General features: G+C 37.7%; 1 protein-coding gene across 20 annotated transcripts in view; it reads right to left on the reverse strand.

Moving 5' to 3' along the window:
- The window catches only part of RIMS1 (regulating synaptic membrane exocytosis 1), a 305,897-nt gene that overhangs the window by 150,114 nt on the left and 135,850 nt on the right, over positions 1 to 19,933 (reverse strand). For 18 of the 20 annotated variants that reach the window (XM_054280437.1, XM_054280428.1, XM_054280435.1 and 15 more), the window contains exons 4-5: positions 9,666 to 10,006; positions 6,615 to 7,486 (exon numbers count right to left, since the gene is read on the reverse strand). In XM_054280437.1, the coding sequence (XP_054136412.1) occupies positions 6,615 to 7,486; positions 9,666 to 10,006 (1,213 nt within the window). Of the gene's footprint in view, positions 1 to 6,614; positions 7,487 to 9,665; positions 10,007 to 13,399; positions 13,454 to 19,933 lie in introns of all 20 variants that reach the window. The other 2 variants (XM_054280441.1, XM_054280426.1) reach the window with 2 other exon arrangements.

The raw sequence follows: 19,933 nt of genomic DNA on the forward strand, positions 1-19,933 counted from the left end.
ACAGTTCATCTTTTTCTCTAAGTTATCAAATCAAAAGAGTAACAGTAAACTCTGAATTCACATAATTTTTATGGTATACAAAAAATATAGGCATACAAAAAATATTGAATGGCAGAAGTGTAGGAAAGAATCAAACTCTGGCTATAACAGCATGTCAAGTTACTGAGTTTTAAGTCCAGTTAACTTCATAGCAGTACTTTGAGAAGTACTGCTCAGCAGCCAAAATTAGGGCAAGCTTTTCAAAGCCTTTTTCATCTCCCTCTTTGCCCCTTACAAAGTGCTCCATGACCCAGAGCTCATGCTCACATTCTCATGCCTGCTACCTGCAATGGCTTCTGTACAGAAAAAACTGACTGCTGAATGTTCTTGAGAACTGATCTTTCATGGAGAAGCCCATAGAGCCCCTGGGTTTCTCTGCAAGTTCAAACACTCTCACAGCTCCTGAAAGTAAAGGTACCCTGAGTCAAACATTGAGTGATTTTGAACATAAGACTCCAACCCAACCATGCTCCAGTATCTGCCCTCCTGTAATGAAAATAATCATCTTACTACTGGAAAAATTCCTGTCAGGACAAATTTGTAGCTTTTTCATGAATTAGATGTGCAGAAGAAAAGTAAGCAGCAAAGAACAAAAAAACTAATAAAATCATGAACTTGTGAAAAATCAAGCAACCCAGAAGACAGGCCATATCAATGGCAATGAAACATAAGGTCTTGCCAACTGAGATAAAGAAATCTAGACTTCATGGTTTGTGACATCATCTTGATAAGTCAAAAGGTGCATTTCTTTTCTCCTTTTCCGAAATCAGATGATTATGGATTTTTTTACTGGAAATGGCTCACAGGCTGACAAAAAAAGAACAAGGTACAGATAGGGGTACTGTGAATTTGGCCCCAGATGTTCCCAGCTTAGCTCAGATCCTGCCACAGGAACAGCAGCAGCATTTCTAACATAGAGCAATCTCAGTGCAGGCTCCGAAGAAAATTATTTTTCTTTTCAGGAATCCTCCATTTCAACTGAGTAAGAAATTATGATTACAGTTTTTCTTAACTTTGCTTATCTACCCTCAGGATTAACATGGTTTCTGGCAGCAAGCTTCAACCTTCCTAGCAGTAACTCAGCCTTCCAGGGGAAGAGAGGAGCACTCACTCAATCTTTCTCCCTTTAGCTACTTCTTTCTGCTTTCTTTTTTCACCCCCACTTCTTTCCTAAACTATTCAAGTACAATCCATCCCACCTTTCCTGATTTATCATGTTTTATAGACCTTGGTGATACTTTGCTCTTTCCTCTGAACTTCCTCCAGCACAACCTTCTTAAGGTAAACTAGAAAAAGCTGTATTATGATTTTAGAAGAAGATTCAGCCACATATCTTCCATGACATCCTCATGTATATAGTTACATATTTACATATTCTCTGAAACGCAGGATATCTTGGAAACTATTTAGCTTTTTTCCCCCACTCATGTTCAGCTCATCTCACTTGTATATGTAGGTACTTTAAATAATTTCATACACACAAACCAGATTTTTTACTGCCTAACTCTAATTCAACAAGGACTTATTTACAGCTCCAAAAGCACTGTAAATAATTTCCACTGCTCAAAAGCACTGAATACTGATAACATTGAATAATGTTAGCAATGAACAAAACTCTGAAACAAGAGTCATTTTAAATTATATTTCCATTAAAATCTGAATCAGATGTAGGTATAAATTACTGCACAAGGACTAGAAGATAAATTTGAACTAATGTTTAAAAACCAGCAATCTTCCTAGGAAGGACATTTTATTTTACACTAAGGTAAATCTCAGCCGCACTTTTAAACAATTTTTGCTCCAGTTTTAAAACTCCATGCCCAACTCTCCAAACAAACAGATGTTAAAACATGCTAGCAGATGTTACAGTACAATTTCACTTGCCTACACTCCAGACTGAAACTACCTCAGTCAAAAAGATTAATTAAAAACATTTCAAACCAGCCTCCTCTTCTCTACAGCCCTTTCCTGACGTTTTCTTTTGGTTCCTTTACAGGCCCTACTGCATGTGTGTGGTTCCTCCTAACTCCCAAGCCACCTTCCGTGTCAACAATGCTCACAGAGCTTGCAACAAATCCTTGAGACAAGGATATAATTCATTCTCTCCTTCTCCTGGGAGCGCCCCCAAGCACAAGTACCCAAAGGGACCCTCCAAACACCAGAAAAGGATGGAGGAAGGGGCCAGATCCTTTCTCCTGAGGCTGAGCCAGCACTGACATATTTGCCAGCAAATCACAGCATCCCTTTCTGCTCCTGACCTCCACATCTGGGAATAAACCAAGAAAACAGCAAGATCCCTGCCCATTACATTTTCTAACCAGAAATCAATGTCATTAGAATGAAATTAAATTAAATTGGGTCACCCTGTTTCTCGCATTACTGTGAGAAAGGCATTATGAATGAAACAATCATGTCTTCTCTGAAAGAAAGCAGAAAGCCATCTCAGGAGTTTGTTTTTCAAGGAAGGCACCAATTCTATCATGCTCTCCTCACTCCCAAATAAATCCAGTAGCAAGTATACAGAGTGATTTTTACTTAGGTTTTCAATATTTTACTACCAATTTGCGAGTATTAGTTGTAATTTCAAGCCTAAAGTGGGTGAACAAAATACACATGTAGACAAATATGAACAATAAGTACGCAAAATGTAAAATCATTAGCTCATTTATTTACATAAAAGTACTGGAGCAGTACTTCCTCCACATTGCTCCAACTTCCAACAATACCTTATCTTCCATTTTCAAAGGTTGCATGACAAATTCTGAACTATCTCTTGTATCCATCAATGGATATAGTAACTTTTATGCAACTTCATCTGGACACAAATCTACTATTTTTACACAAATTCTTATTTTTCAACTTCAGAGAAAATGCGTTTGCTCGAACTTACGCCAAATACAATTTGCATTCTTCACTGGATGGCAGGAGGCAGAAACTGTTACTTTTAAAGTGAGGTCTGGATTTAATTTTTAATGGTCTGGTTTATGTTATTCTAGCTTGTCTTTGAAGAAGTATGAATGCAATTTATGCCTTCTACAAGGATTCCTTTCACGTTGCCAGGACTTCACTGGAAACGCAGTCCACCTGTTGTTCAACTATCAGAAATTTCAGAAAAAGGAGTTCTAAAGCCTCTATTAATAATAGAATGAAAATTATTATCAGCATTCTGTAGTTTCCTGTAAAGGGTGTAGATAATTTAATAAGAATTTGAGATGACACTCATCTTTTTCTTTTTTTTGACACTGTAAAGAGCTCTTTCTCTAGATTTACTCCAACATGAAACAATTTGACACAAATCTTTTGATCTTCCACCAAAGAAGTAAAATCCCAGTGGATTTCAAAATACATTTACTCTTTGGAAAGAAATCTCCTAGTGCTTGTGCATAATTTTTTGAATAATTTGGAAGAAATACATATTAAATTATAAAAGTAAATAGCAAGGGATTCACTAGCTAGATTAGGTTGCTTTTCTGAAGGCTTTTTGGGCTCAGAAGATAGGGTAATGCAATACTAATCTGTTTCTAGGAAATGCAAATGTTAAAAAATAACACTTGCGCAGTATCTGCTTTACATGACATTTTTGGCTATTGATTTTCAATACAGTCTTATCCATCCTACCTGTATTGTGTCTTTCTCTGGGGCATCATTTGCCTTTAAACATCCCTATAAGCTGTTTCTCATAGAAACTTCTATTTTATTTGTTCAATATAGAACTGAAAATAGTACATCTTTATTACTTAGGTGCAGATCATTTCATATTGGCATTCACCAAATGCAAACATTACTTTTAAGATCTTGGGGATTTTTTATAGGGCCATTCAAAGCTTCTAGTGTCATCTATATTACTTTGGCACCAGGTTTCTGACTGAGCAGACATTTAGATAAGAGAGGATGGATTCCAGATCCTCCTGGGCTTATAAAGTAAAGCACTATAACTTTGAACCTGTGCAGTATTTCTCCCAAGTTACCAGCAAAAAACTGAAGAAATTCTGGTGAAATTTGGTTTGTAACAATGCTGTTAAATTGCAAAGAATGGGATTATGATCAGGTTTATAATAGCAGCATTTTAAAATTCTTTAAATATATATACATCTTTAAAACGAAATCCTTTTACTGCCACATATGTTTTTTTAGAGTACTGGGGAATTTCTAAAATATTTTCTTAGGTAATAAAATCTCCTGCCTTTCCATTTTTATTAAATACTCCAGAGTATTTCAAGTACTGGTGAAAAGGTAACTGTAAAAATAATTGGATACTTTACAATCAAAAAACGTTTCTGCTTTCTCATTTCTATTCATATTTCCTATTTCTTTTTTTATGGGCTATATACTCCCATCTTCAAAGGCTTTCCATTTACAGTCCTTGTTAAGGAAAAGTCATATAAAAAATCAGGCAAAAAAATAATGTCTAAATATCATAACTATTAAATTAATAAATATACCTCTGTAATTAATGCATTGAATACCCCTCCACACATACACACACACACACATATTTCTGTTGGCAATTAGATAAAAAGTCCCAAGGAATGCTCAACAATGTAAATCACGTACGTGGAGGTCAGTGGTCAGACAGGTCCCTAACATACTCCTATCAATAACTTTTATCCAAATACACTGAGGTAGCACTGTGATGTGATACTAACCAAGGTCTCCACTCTGTAAAGGGGGACCCTGAACATGTGTCTAGGAGGTAACCAAGAGCTTGATTCAGTCACTGAGAACATAAACCTTTAGCAACATTTGAAATTCTCTGGAATTCATACCACTAAGGGAAAAAAAATCTAAGCCTTTATGTTTTAACAGTACATGGGGAAATTGGTCAAAAGCTGAGATCAGTGTCATGAGCCTGAAAGCAGCTACTGAAAGATTTTACTTATGAAAGACTATTATAACACCAACTATATCAATGTAATTATATCAGTACAGTAACTTTCAGCCTGGACTTCACTTACAGAACAATCTTTCAGTTTATAAGAATAACCTACACTGATTATGGGGAATTCCATCCACTTCATAAGCAGCCTCAAACTGATAAACATAATGAAAGGTGGAAAAGAAATGCTGTATTACTGACTTCTACTTCCAACAGATGGAGTCAGGGAAAATTACACAAATCCAAATGTCAGCTTAAAACATGGCCACAAAATAAGTGAAAGAGATGTGTTGTCTTAGAAAGACAGAATAGTTGAGACAGGAAGGGACCTCTGTGAGTCCCTAGTTCAAATACCCTTGCTCAAAAGTTGTGTCAGCAGAGCAGATTGCTCAGGGCCTTCTCCATTTGGGTTTTGAGCATGTCCAAGGATGGAGACTGTAAAAATCTCTGTGTGATACATTCCAGTATTTGACAAAATTCAGTCAAATAAGTGAGATTTTTTTATGTTTGAGTGGAATCTGGAATAAACTTTCAGAGTATGATCACCATTCCCTCTTAAAAATGAGCAGAAAAGCAAGTTTCCATATTTTGAATGGAAAAGCTCATGCTTAGAACGTTAAAACAAGCAGTAATCCAGATGGGATAGGAGAAAAATCTGCTATCTTTGCTATGTATTCCTTGAGCTTTTGGTGATGCTGGGAGACCACAACATCAGATAAAGACAGACAGACAGATTAGCATATATGAATCACAGACATGTCAGGAAACAGTGCCAGGAACTAAAAGGCAATGCAGACAAGCCTTTGGAATTTTCAGTATGAATACCAGCAAGAAACTTTCAAGGTACAAACACAGATAGTTGAACTAAGGAGCTAAAAACCAAAGACACAAAAAGCTTCCAGCTCACTGTACTGTCAGCCAAAGACAAAGCAGGATTGTAACGCTGTTGCTAAATTCTGCCACAGTCTTTTCTGACAATGCTTATTTTATCTGTTCAGGATTCCTAAATTTGATTAACTTCTTCAGCCAGAAGAAAGGCTTTGTTTGAAAGCACATAGTGTACTACAAGTTATTCCTTGCTGCTGAGTGTTACCGTCAACAGATGAAGACAAACTGATACAACGGACTTTAAACATACTTCTTAGCTCAAGAGAAAATTCATCTAGACAACAACTTTGTCAATTCTCTTTTTTTTTTCTACATAACACTCCCTTTGCCCCATATCTACTTGTCATTAGTAACAATGAACTCTGGCAGATTTTTGATATTTTATTAAATGTAGTAAAAATTTGCATATCTTATAATGGTCTCCTGTGATTGTTACAGAACTCACTTTTAATTTCAATCCATCCATGTCTGTTCTACGTACAGACCAAAGAATGAAGTAATGACCAAAGGAGTACATATATCATCAAGAGAGTAGACTAGAACCCTTGAATTCTGTCACTTCCAGGTGAAAGAGGGAAGAGAATGAAAAGGAAACTCATCAGCTGACACTACCTGTAATCATCTCATCTAAGAATGCAAAAGGAAACATTGTAAAGCACATGTAATCAGGTATAAGACACTTCTCAGTTGGCAAAAAAAGAAAGGCAAGGGGAAAAAGTGTATGATTAAAAAGAGGAAAAGAGAGAGAAAAATACAGATTTTTTTTTCCCCAAATCATGGCCATGTGCATAATATACAGAAAAGTCCTTACCTTTTTCACTGACACTTTCACTTTCTATCTCCACATCTTCACAGCTAGTATATTCTGGTGTTGATGCCCCTTCTTCCTCTGAGCTACTAACTGACATCTGCCTTTTCTTTCCGCCTCTTTTTGCTCTATGAGGCTTTGGAGGGGATGGCCGCACTGATTCCGACTGGTCAGAGCTAAGGGAATCATTCCTTAGCATGGTCTCCATTTTCTCCCGCTTTGCTTTTCGCATGAGAATAGCAGAGCTAGGATCAAGGCGGCTCTGTTTTATAAAGGAATCGTGGTTCTTGTATTCTACGTGTTCTATAGGAACTGGACTATGCCTGGGAGTTGGTGGGCTATGATTAGTTAATTGTTTAGAAACAGAAATTCTTACATCACCTGTTCTGTCTATAGAGTACGACCTCTGAGTTTCCACAAGAGATTTTCTGTCCTGAGTTCCCTGTAATTGTGAGCGTTTTCCTAATTTATTCTCAGGTACCTCCGCTTCCTCCATTTCTGTGTGTGGCAAAGCTACATCACTGTGTCTTCTCTCGTGTCGTGCTTTAGAAACTTTGGCGTGCATGCGCATCTGCTGCTCCTCGGGGTGTGGTTTTACAGGGTATCTCGCCAGATTGGGGTCACTCTTGTAACGGGTATGATATTCATCTTCCTTCCTTTGTTTTTCATCGTCAGGCACTTTGCCTTCCTCAAGTTTCTCTGGCAAGTCTGGGTAATCCTGTGACTTGCCTTTCTCCAGCCTTCTACCTTCATGCCGCTCTTTACGCTCCCTGTCGTCTGTTGGTCCTTCTTTCTGAAGAGAGGATTTTGGCACACGCTTACGCTCACTCTTTACACCTTTGCCATTCTGGTCAGAAACCAATACTGCCTTCTTCCTACAATGAAAAGGAGTACAGTAATATGAAGAACTGAATGGAAAATAGAAATACTTGCACACAGTTATGGAAAAAAATTTCAAAATCAGGATAAGCTATGGCAAAACAGAAAATACTGAATCCATTACCTTGAATTAAATCTATTAATCCTTCCATCTTAATTTTATTTTCCAATAGCAAACAACTTCCAGAGTCCACAAAAACATAAATTATGAATGGTTCAATTAATGAGTAAAATTAAAAACGAATATTAACATGGATAATTTACCCATGTAAGTAAGAAGACCCAGAGTTGTCTTTGTAGTCACTGCAACATTATGACAGAGCACTGGAGTATGTTCTCCATTTTTCTGGAAGCAGTCATGGGAGTTACAGACTAACCACACAATTCACTTCAAGTGCCCTGACAGCACAGATGTAAATACCACCAAATGGACATCTACCACAATAATATTACAGAAAGAAGTAATATAGTTTAAAAAGTGCAAAAGATAATATATCCAGAAATAATATTTAAACTAGTTTGATTTATCTTTGAAACTCTAAAAAGAAGTGCCCATTTCATAAGCATGTATAGGAAAGCAGATTGATTCCTTGAGATAAATTAATGGTATTACTTTCTCCATCCAAAAGAGGATGAGAAGTTATTTCTCTATGCAGACATAAGTACAAAACAATAAATAATGAAGTTGCATGAATTTTTTTCTCTTTCATATTCTGCAAGCCAATAAGCAAGCCAAATAATCATAAAATTCCCTTATGGAGGACATTTTTATTTCTCTCATCATTCAAACTGCCCTTTCATTCAGCAGTTCACATATGAATCCATTGATTTTGAAGAAGGAGGAACACAGCTACACAGTGTATTTGAGAAGAGTACACTCCAGGACAAAGTCACTAGGACTTTGTTTTGCGGCACTGAATCTTCCCTTCCACAACTGACACATCTTTGGATTACATATCAAAGACCCTCACAAAGAACAAAGTTGGACATCATCCACATTATTCCCTTCTCTTTTTTTTTTCCCCCTCATCTCCTGTTTCTCCAGAATTTTTGGCAATTAACAGGACCTGAGCTTACTACAGATAGTCTTCAATCAGAATGCTTGGAATTCATTTAAACTCTCAGTGACAAGTAAAGAACACTAATTCTGTATAACTGATATGAACATCTCAGTTTTGGGCAGCAAAGCAGAAATCTAAAGTGTTTTCCTGCCCTAAAAGCTACAGCTACTCTGAGGGCCTTCCCTGTGCTGAGGGACAAAAGTCTACAGAATTACGGAAGGGCATCACTTACACGATGCATATGTGTAACACTAACCTGAATTTGTTACAGTTAAACCCAGAAAAATCTCACCCACACAGTAATTTACTAGCTCACCATCCATTTTCAGCTAGGGGGAAAAAAATCATCAACCATTCTGGCAAGAATCTGGAGAATCTTCTATGGCTGACTCCTGTTTTGTTGTCACAGGCTCCGTCCTCAACTGCTCTGCCATCTGCCAGGCAGCGGCCAAAGGATCAGCAACTGCTTCATTGCATTAGCCTCTCCTGATTTCCTACTCCTCAACCCATTCATCACATGAAATGTAGCTCAGGGATTACCTATTTAAGTCATTTAAAATACTTTGCTTCTGGTTGCTTTATCCTTGTAAAAAACTTGCTCTGCATTCAAGATGGCACTATTGCTGTTGTACATGAATGTTAACTTCACACATGTAAATGAGGTCTTTTACCTGTATTATTTCTAACAATAAAATTGGAAATAATATCAATGATATCTCATATAAAACATAAGGTTATCTGAAAGAATTCCACAGGGTGTTTTCTGATTCCTTAGGTATGGACTTTTCAGGAGAATGTTGCTTTAAAAATTCAAGCTCTTAGCTTAATAATTTTAAAATACCAGTCAAATTTAAACTTTAAAAGCAACCTACAATTCTGTATTCAAATTATACATCAAAAGGCATTGAAGTATATGAGAATATCCATAAAATATTTTTTTTCTTCATTTTATGTTCCATAGACCAAAACAGACAATGTATTTGGAAGCAAAAATTTATCTTTCCCTGGTCAGTAAATCAATTTACTCTTTGTTTTTGCACAATAGTAAACATACAGAAGGCCCAACTGAACTAGCATTTAGCATTGTAGGCTCTGTCTAGACAGAAAGCATTACCTCTCTTTTGGAGGTTCACTCCTAGACCTTGAAGCTTGCTTTTGGTCCGGGCCCATAGCCGGCTGCGACACTTCTGCTCCTTTCCTACGGTCAGGCTGCACACTGGAAGAGGAGATTTCCTGTGATGAGGCAGCTGCTGTGCTCAGGGGAGTCTGTGACCTCGATCGCTCCTGAAGCCTCGCTTTCTTTTCTCTCGGTGTGTCCGAGCTTGCGCCCGTGGCCGTGTCACTCAGCGTCCCGTCCTGGCTGGGCGACGGCTGCGGCCCGCTCCCAAAAAACCACGCTCCGGATTTCGTTAGGATTTCTTGTTGCTTTCGACATAAATTGCATACCCACATAACCTAGTTGAAGACAACAAAAGAGTCAGTGCAGCTGCCTCCCAGAGCCCGGAATGCATGCTCACTACCGCCGAGCAGGGCCGGCCTCTGGCTCTCTGAGCTAGGGAGGCTGGTGCTCATGACAGGACCCAGAACATGCTTCTCCACCGGCTAGAGCCAAGCATCCTACAGGCACATGCTATGCGAGCTTCTCCAAAATGTCTTGTCAATATACATCAGTCCTACCTGTGGCAATCCTCCCTCAGCCCAGCCCTAGTTCTCCTCTGAACACACACCGACCACATGAGCAGCGCTTGCTGGGGGGTTGATGCAGCGGGGTGTGGGTTGGGTTTTTTCCACTGGTGTGGATCGCTATCAGGACAGACAAGCCCACCAGACTGCAAACAGGACTTGTACCTCAGGGGGCAGTGTCCTGCCCAGCTAACTCCCAACTTCTGTGGTCACAGAAAACTGACACGGTATTTTCTTGTGACTTAATTTTCTCACATTGAATAATTCCACATTATCCTGCAAATAAATTCACTATGTACTGTGAATGATTTTAGCTACACCTACTGCAACTACTTAGAGGTGTAAAGTAAAACCTTAAGAAATCTACTAACAGAAAACTAAATACATCAATGAAAATAACGCAGAAGTACCATATTCTGTACTACTTGCAAACCATCATCATTATCTCTTTGAGTGATAGCTGCAAATAATAACTTAACAAACTTGTGTCCCTGTAAATCACAATTAAGTTGTGTGCCTAGACTTTGGTGCCTAGGATTTTTTTTAAAAAATTGGAGGGTTTAATTCCTTACACACAGATATACAGGAGCACACGCATTAAAGCAAGACTTCATGTTTCCAGCCTGTATACTGTAGAGACAGTCTTATGTACAGGAGCAACTCACCAGAGAAAAAGAAATGGTTAATCAAGACTATAGTATGTGAAAATTTAAGATAAAATTTAGACAAAGAAAAAAACAGTTTTCAGAAAGAAGAAAAAATAGGCAAAATGCATGAAGGATATAGAAGAGAGAGATTTTTGTCAGAAATAAAAACAGAGATGAAAGGAAACAAAGCTGATTCTTATTAAGGAAAATGGTAAAGAAAATAATTTAATACAGAAAGTATATAGGAATGGGTAAAATTGCAACGAGGCAAAGAAGAATGACAAAAGTTGGAAGGAAAAATATGCTTGGATTATTTTGCGAAAAGACAGGAATGATGCAAGAGTCACAAAATTGTACAGTGCTTAAAATAAAAAAGAAGAGGAAAAAAACACTTAATGGACAAAACTTACACAGGACAAAGTTCTGTTACTGAGCTCTTTTACTCTCTGGCCTGTGGAGGTAGTGCATGGCTTACGAGGTACGATGAAAATTTTAGGCATTTCACATATTTAAAATAATTAACATTTATTTAAATAGACTATCTTTGTAGGTCTGAAAACTACATCAGAACTTCCAAGTGCATTCCTGCACTGTTTGACCAAACCACACAGAGAAGACATCCAACTCTTTACCCCCTGTCAGGATTGCACCTTTATCAAAAGATGACTGTTATATTTCTTCTGTTTAAGAAGGATAATAAAGTATCTATTAATCCTTTAATTAAAAAAGACCCAACCTTAATCGAAAGCTACAGTTACTGCAACAGGGGCATAAACATATACCATGATGAAAACAAATAACACTAAGTAGGATAACAGAAACAGCAACTTTGACAAAGATAAATTCTAGACCTCAAAAAAAAGAACCCTCAATTCCAAAATGTCTAATTTATTCCATCTAGTACACCTCAAAAACCAGAAATTCAGTTTATTAGACTATGTGTTCTAAACAGAATAGACTTTTAGTCTATCAGATTATTATTATTATAGGCATTCAAAAAAAAAACCCAGAAAGGCTAAAAGGAAAAAAAGCCACATTTTGAAATGCTTTTATATGATCTGCAACAGCTGTTAGTTCATTAGACAGCAAAAGTGTGCATGCAAATGTGTCTGTGTACAAAATCCATGTCAACGCTATAAACGAAAATCAGTAACAAAAAATGTCATTATTTGCATTTTATCAGTTTCCAAGAAAGGTTGAAAAAGGTGTTAATAAAAAAATTAATCAACTAGTTTGTTTAAAGGATAAGGAATACTTAAGTAAATTATCCTAATTAAATTTCATATGTGTCTATATATGCAAGCCCACTAACATACTTCCTTTGCAACTTAATGCATTAAATAATTTTAAATATGTATAAATTATGTAATAAACTTCAAGAAAATACTGTTAATTTGCATAATCACCCTTGATACTGTAATTCATTTTATGCAAAAAATATTATGAGATACAATCAAATAGGAATTGCTAATTCACAAAGAGACTCAGAAAAGTACAGAATACTGAAAGAAGAAATAGTAGACAAGTAAATACAAACCCATTTTCTTACAGCTATTTTTAAACTCTGCCTCTTGGACACAATACATACCAATCAACACAGATTACACACATAGGAAATCTGTATTATACTCACATAGAAGCTATACTACCACCCCTGTTTAGGAATCTCTTCAGGAATTAAAAAATGCTACAGTTGCCTTGAGATCTGTTCGGTCCAAAAGGAAAAATAATAAAAGCTCTTCTTTAAGAGAAAAAAAAAATCAAAAATTGAGGTGACAGAGGAGTTTCAGTGACAAAACTGTATATTGAAAAACATTTCTAGAGAAGTATGTGGAGCAAGCAATTCAGCAGCATGCAGGAATTATATCCTGATTGAATATACTGGGATGTGGTCCAAACTAATCTAAACTAAAGCAGGTCTGTGTAATAACTTATCTTAACAATCCACAGATGTTAGGCAACCAAACAAATGGTCTGATGAAGGATTACAGTTCTCTAATGTGGCTTCTGGACCTCCACGTGATGCATCAGTAAAATGAAGAGCGTAAGACAATTTTACTCTGGCCTGTCACTTCAAAAATAGTTTCTGTTTACTCTCCTCTGGACAGTGAGCTCTGATGAAGTGCTACAGTAAGCCATTCAAGACATCCAGAGTCTGGTTTTTGTTTCTGGGTTTGTTTCTGGTTTATTGCATCCTTGCACATGTCAATGCAATTTCACACGTGAAGCTATTAAAGAGAACCAGTAAAAGGGGGCTCTTCATTCAGAGGGTTCATATGCATGGCTCTGGAAAAAGGTGCATTTTCACAGCATAGCAAAGGGTTCTGGGCTTTACTGCTACATAACAAAAAAGACCAGTGGCACACACAGGACTCAGCACATGTGGGTCAGCAGTTCCCACACAGATTCATGTGGCAACTTGACAGGCTGCGTGAAAACATGCTAGAAGGATCCCATGCTTGCCTTCATGTGGAATACAGAGTATTTCATTCACAGAAAAAATATTCCTCAAACTTACTCTTACAGGTACTGCTGAATGTGATCCACAATGAGGAGGAACAGAATTCCTGTACTAACACAACATGAAATTCCAACTTGAAAGAGCCCATAGTAAGTAATGTATATATATATCACTATACACACAGAAAGAGCATTTTCAGTTACAAAAATAAGAACAATTCTACATTATTAAATATTTCAAGCCTGCATTTTAGAATGCAGAAAAAAGGGCTTTTTTCAAAGTCAAATTTGGAAACTTCCAAACATGCACTGGGAGGCTAAAGTCACATTGTGGGGGGCACAAAAGTTATACTGAATTTATGTGACACATGCCAGGCAAAACTCAGACTGAGGTCAGAGCAAGTTCCCCAAATCCTTCACCCAAGCCCAGATTCTGAGGAGGGTACATAAGGAGCACACTCCTTTTTTGCTTCCTGAGTTTAGAAATTGAAATCCCACAGTTAGTATGACTCCCATGCATCCTGCTTCATCCCTATGCAGCAAATTAGGTCACAAGTGTGCTAACAGAGCAGGCCACAAGCTACTCCTAACTGAACCTTCACACTACCTTAATTATTTCCCTTCTGAAGGGTGTACACAACATTTTTTCAGGTTGTTGATTTAATGTACATTCCTCCTATGCACTTTTGGAAGACACTGGTTATTTCAGACAGATCTAATTAGGCAGATCCTCTTCACTGCCTGAGGCACCATTAACCTCAGCAGAGCTCTGCCACCACCCTACAAGTCATCTCTTGAAAGCCAAAGAGAAGGAATGATAACAGTTACCTCCTACAAAATTTTCATTCACAAAATTAAGTTAGATTATGCATCACTTAATGTTTCTGAGATAACATAAAAACATGCAGCAAACCATGAAATTATTATACAGAATTGCATTTATCTCTTCTGCAATATCAAAATGATTTCTGTAATAAAATCCTAGCTAAAATGTTGCGACCACTTCACTCCATTAAAATATAAATAAATAAAGTTGAAAATCTGCCTGAATATTTACATTAGTCCAAAATCTTAATAAATAAACAACTCTGCCTTTCTAAAGAATGTGCGCTCATGAGTCCAAGTTTACATTAAATATATTTTTCAAAATGTACAGACAGCTGGGTGCATCCAATAGCTTCTGCCCAGCAAAAGGGAAGGTCTTCTCCTCAACTCTCTCCTCTCTCCCTATCTGGGTTTGTTCTCTCCTTTTCTTTCTCACAGGAAGGTTCCCTGTGCCACATATCCACTTGTATACTGTTCCTTGACAGTCAGGCTCTCCCAGGAGCCCCTTGTATTTAAAAACATTGCAGAAACTTATCTGTATTTTCTTAAACTGGTTTCATGCTCTGTCACATCTAGTTTTTTTCATAGAGGGAATGATGAGTAGTAAAATCATGTGATCAGAAACAAAACCAAATGGGGATAAGGGTATGTTTTGCATACAGCACTGTCTCAGCATTTTCCATCAAATTACATCTTGAAATTACACCAATACTGGCACACTAGACTTGCACAGAAACATTTTTGAGCACTGAAGCCAAATGACACAAAATAATCAGTATCTGTGCTAGGATCTCTGCTCTACTTCAAAGCAAGTTGACTCCAAACAAGGTGCTTCCTGGAGATGTACCACAGAACACTCCAACTCCCCACCTCCCAGGAAAAGTTGATAAGAAAATGCCCAAGGCAGAAGATCAAGAGGGTGCCAATAGCCTTGTGTCAGTTTACTCATACTGACACTCTAAAACTTAGGAACAGTCCCAGATTACGTTTAAGGTAATAGTAAAGAAGCAACTGAGGAGTCTAGGTTCTGATTTTCCTAAAGCCTCTCCTCTGGACTGAAGAGTTCGACAGGACTATGCAATTCTCTGCTGCCCACCTCTCCAATCAGGGAGAGGATCACTTTGCCCATGCTGATGGTCACCAGACATACAGAGCTCAGCCATTTCAGAACAATGACAATAAGCCATTTTAATTTAGTATTCTGTTCTTCTATTCCTATGGAAGCAGATTTTCTTCAGAACTTAGGTTTTCAGCTAGATATTTGTATTCCAGTTTGGCAAGAAAAGGAAGATTTTGCAGACAGCTGATTTGGCTTCTTCCTATTTTCTGCCTGCATCCTACAATAACGAGCTACCCCACTGGACAAATGCAATAAAAAATTGCACAGGCATGGAAGTTTTCAGGTCATTATATTCTTAAAATTTACACAAAACGTGCAGCTCTATAAAATTCCTATAAATATTTCATTGGTGCAATCTCTTTTGGCGTCACAGAACCGACATGGCAATTCAACCACAAGACACGTTCATAGGAAATGAGGCTGCTCACAGAACTACCTGTTGCCTTAAAGCCTATGGTGCCATTCACAAGCTTGACTGAGAACTTCCAGGAGGGATGTTTAGAAGTCTGCCTTACCAGAATTTTCCACTTGCACAAGACTGCACCTCCTACTCTTTTTCTGCTTGCCTTTCTGTTAATTTAGATGTTATATTTTCAAATGACATTCTATGTGTACAAATAAGGATTTGAGTAAGACGCCTAAATTTTGTTTCTGTCTACACTGAAATTACTGTAGGCATTTCAGGTATTTAGGTCTCCAGCCAAAGAGAGTCCACTCACTTTCATGTAGAAACAGTGAAATAAAATACAATCCTGTGTCTAATGAGAGCCTAGTGCCTGTAGCAGTAAGTCAGCATGTCCCAGCTCACTGCCACAGGAGTTAGATCCCATGTGCCAGCCACATGTATTTGTCCTATGTACCTAGGGCAAAAGAAATGGCATCAGATGCCTACTTTTAGGCAACTGAGCACACAGTTCATGTACTGATCCTAATCATGTTCCTGGCCTCAGTTCCTAAATCCACAGCTAAAACCTGTCTATAGGAGGGGGGAAAGATGCAGCGGAGCAGTGATTCAAGTAGCTAACATCAAAAGGGCATTTCATGCTAGTTTTGTTGCCACTGCTGTTAGCAACAATGTTACTAGTCATTTTAATTTTAAGATTAAAAAAAGAAAAGGAAAAACACCTTTCTTCATATGCCCTTCTGCCAAAAGCTCTAAGCTACTGCTGCCAATCTTTCAGAAAGCTGCCAACAATTTTCCCAAAAATTATATATTATCTGGAATAATCCTGCAGCAAACTGAGTGTTGGAACTCCGACACTTAGGCAACTATAAAGTAACAACATGAAATATCATTCTAAAACAGCACACTGCCATGTTCCAGACACCATCCAGAAGTACTATAATGTAATTCTCTGAGAACATCTTTGGAGCTCAAGGAAGAAAGCAAAATCACTAGTGGTGAAGGCGGTAGTTGTGTCTAAAAATTCACACCAGCACATTTACATACAGTAATTTAAATATTCTTCCCCTGCAAGTTCTTTTCTAAATCTGCTACACAAAGAAGTTAGTACTAAAAAAATACCCCAAAAACTGCATTGTCATAGTTACTAGCTGTGATCTTCTAAATCTAGGTCTCCTTCCTCATAGCTTAGATTCTTTTTCAACTTTATTTCTCTTGCCTGAATTTCCTTCGGTTTCTTCTGACAATATAGTAGCCATGAATTTCTAGTCACATTTTCTGTAACATCATCTCCATTTTCCACAGACCATTAAGGTACCCTAGAAATTATTATCACAAAGATATTTTTTGTGCGTTCTTCTAACCTTCTTCAAAAAAACCCTAAAAAGTTTTGTATATCTATCTGGACATTTGGCTGCCTTGATGAGCCACAGAAGCTGTACTCCTCTTAATCACTTCATGGTTCCCATAGTTACACATACACATAGAACACAAATATTTTTCTTTTACATTACAGAAATATGACAAAATAAGGTAAATGGCATGAAACAACTTTACAATCAGGACTGACAAAAATTTTTAGTTCCTATTCATAAAACAGAGACAACTCTGTTTATCCACTTCTACAATTACAAACCACAGTAAAAATAGAGAAATGCTCAGAACCAGACTGTCTTTAACCATGAATGGGTATGTTCATAATTTCTGTGGGAGCTTTCATTACAGCATCATTACTTATCTTCTTATACTCTTCTTTTATATAATACATCTTTTATATATATACATATAATTATTTATAAAAAGCTCATGGAAAGGAAAGTAAGTGGGTCAACTGGTGCAGGTCATAGGGGAATTGATACACATGAAATAAATGAAATAAATTTTGATTTTTTATTCCTAGACATACACCAAAAAATATTCAAAACAGCATTTTGGATTCTACATCTTTGGAAATATTCAAACCCAGAAGAACACAGTTCTGGTAACCTGATCTACTTGGATCTGCTCTAGGCAAGTATTTGGACTTGATGATCTCCAGAGGCACCTTCAAACACCAAAAACACTGTGAAACTCTAAAGAATAAAGCACTGATAACAGCCTTACTGTTTTCCAGCTAGCTATGTTACATACTTTACTGCTAGAAAGCCTGCCTCTCTCTTGTCTCAGTGTCTTACACAGGTTTCTGCCCTAAAGCAAACCATACATATAACCTGAAGATCTAAGTGCAGAGGCTCCGAGCTCACATGAGGGACTTTGGAAAGCCCACAGCATGTTGACCCATTTTCTCTACAGAGTATACACCATGATGTATGAACACAGTATGAAGAGAGCTACTTCCTCAGCTATCCAAGAGCTTAAGGTTACTTCTACCAAAAGCTGGTGGAGTGACTGAGTGTGGAAAGCTTCCAATATGATACAGTGAGAATAAAGCTGTCTTATATTTATAGCATATATATGTATATATGTATATATATATATACACACACACATCTCCAGAGATTTCAGAGATTAGGTGTCTCTATCCTGTGTTGAAGAACTGTGTGAACAGCTGATGGCATCCCCTCTAGGTTTGAGAGGTCATCTACCTAAAACATGTATTTGAGTTTCCCAACCTGTACAATGCCTGTCCCTGTTGAGTTAATGAGCAGAACATAGTGGCCTTGACTGCCACCAGGAGCATGGGGTCACCAGGACATCTGTTCTGGGCACCTCTGTCTGCAGAGGCAATTCAGGGGAAAGAAAAATGAACACAGGGAACGAGCAATGCTTACAGACACTGCTTGGATCCACAGGAAGAGACAGTGGAGCTGAGACTAACAGAGCACTAGGAAGACATGATGCAAAAACTCAGGGGCTGTGAGGAAGAGGAGGATTATTACTGGCTGTAAATAGGGATAGAAGGCAACAGAGGATGGCTGGCAGTTAAGGAATACTCCTCATGGGAATGAGCTGAAAATACAGCAGTGACAATCACGTCAAGACAAAGATTTTTGTGGATGATGTAACAAGCTGCCAAAGGAACATAAGGGGGAATGTGCAAGCACATGTGGATCTGTCAGTTATAACAAATGCCCAAAATACTCTTTGGAAGAACATGTTTGGGAGAAGAAAAAAGCATGCTTTTGACATATTGCAGGATCATCTCATTGCAGAGATCTCTGCCATGCAGCTTGACAGAAATATTCTCTGACCACTTGGATTGATCATCTTTCCACTCACACAGAATCACGATTTATGAATGTGAACTCTGCTTAGGCAGAATTTTCCTCTGTGCCCCACCAACTCCTATGCTGAGAAGTTCTGGCTGCTGAGTTTTCTTAGAGCTCCCACACTCCCAAGTCCACACAAAGCCAAGAATAAGTCTGTCAGAGCCTTGCAACCAGACTGTGAAATTAGGCATCTAATTTGTGAGTGATACAGTGGGAGGAGAGTGGCACCAAGCATATGGTTCCTCCTGTGCCTGGGCAGCTCCACACACAGCCCTGGCTCACCACCACTGCCTGCCTGGGACAGTCCTCCTGAGCCTCAGCACAAAGATGGGATTGGTTTCTGATCTGTTAAAAATACTTTTTTTACATCACATACAGGTAATAGTACTAAACAGAATCCAGATAAACCTGGAAATGTAAGCTAAAACAAAATCATTATAAACCTCCACCAGACTGAACCTGCATGTTTTAACTTTTCTTAAGAAAACAAAAGAAAGCTCTCAGTGAAAGAAAATAAATTCTCAGTGAAAGAGCAAAACTCACAAATTAATATTTGTGAAAAATTTAGTTTCAGGGGGAAAAAAAGGCACCATGGTGTAAATTAATTTAGCTGGACAGAACTTTTTCTACTGGGGGAATGTTGAGCGTTATACGGTAGCTTTAGTATTTGGCACAATTACTACTACCCTGCAGGGTTTCGACAAAGCACCAAATAGGATTATGCCCTATACATATTATAGCTATTCAGGTTTCACCATCTATCCTAAGTTTATAGTTTTTTTCACATAATTAGAAATACTTAAGCCTTTTTGTTATGAATGTAAATACTTATATCCTTGTAATTATGAAAAGCCTAATTATGTGCTTATAATCCTTATAATTACAGAAAGCAGATTCTTCCCATCACAGCAACTTCTTGTATGTTTAAAACTAACACACACTTTATTTGTACAATATTCTATCTTACATGGACCAGCAACCTGATCTCCTCAGACAAAAAAGCTACCAGAGTATCCTGAGGAAACACAACATACT

This window comes from Melozone crissalis, unplaced genomic scaffold (assembly GCF_028551555.1).
Source record: "Melozone crissalis strain CALT ecotype California unplaced genomic scaffold, PUWL_Pcris_2 ptg000027l_1, whole genome shotgun sequence".
NCBI classification, from domain to species: Eukaryota; Metazoa; Chordata; class Aves; order Passeriformes; family Passerellidae; genus Melozone; species Melozone crissalis.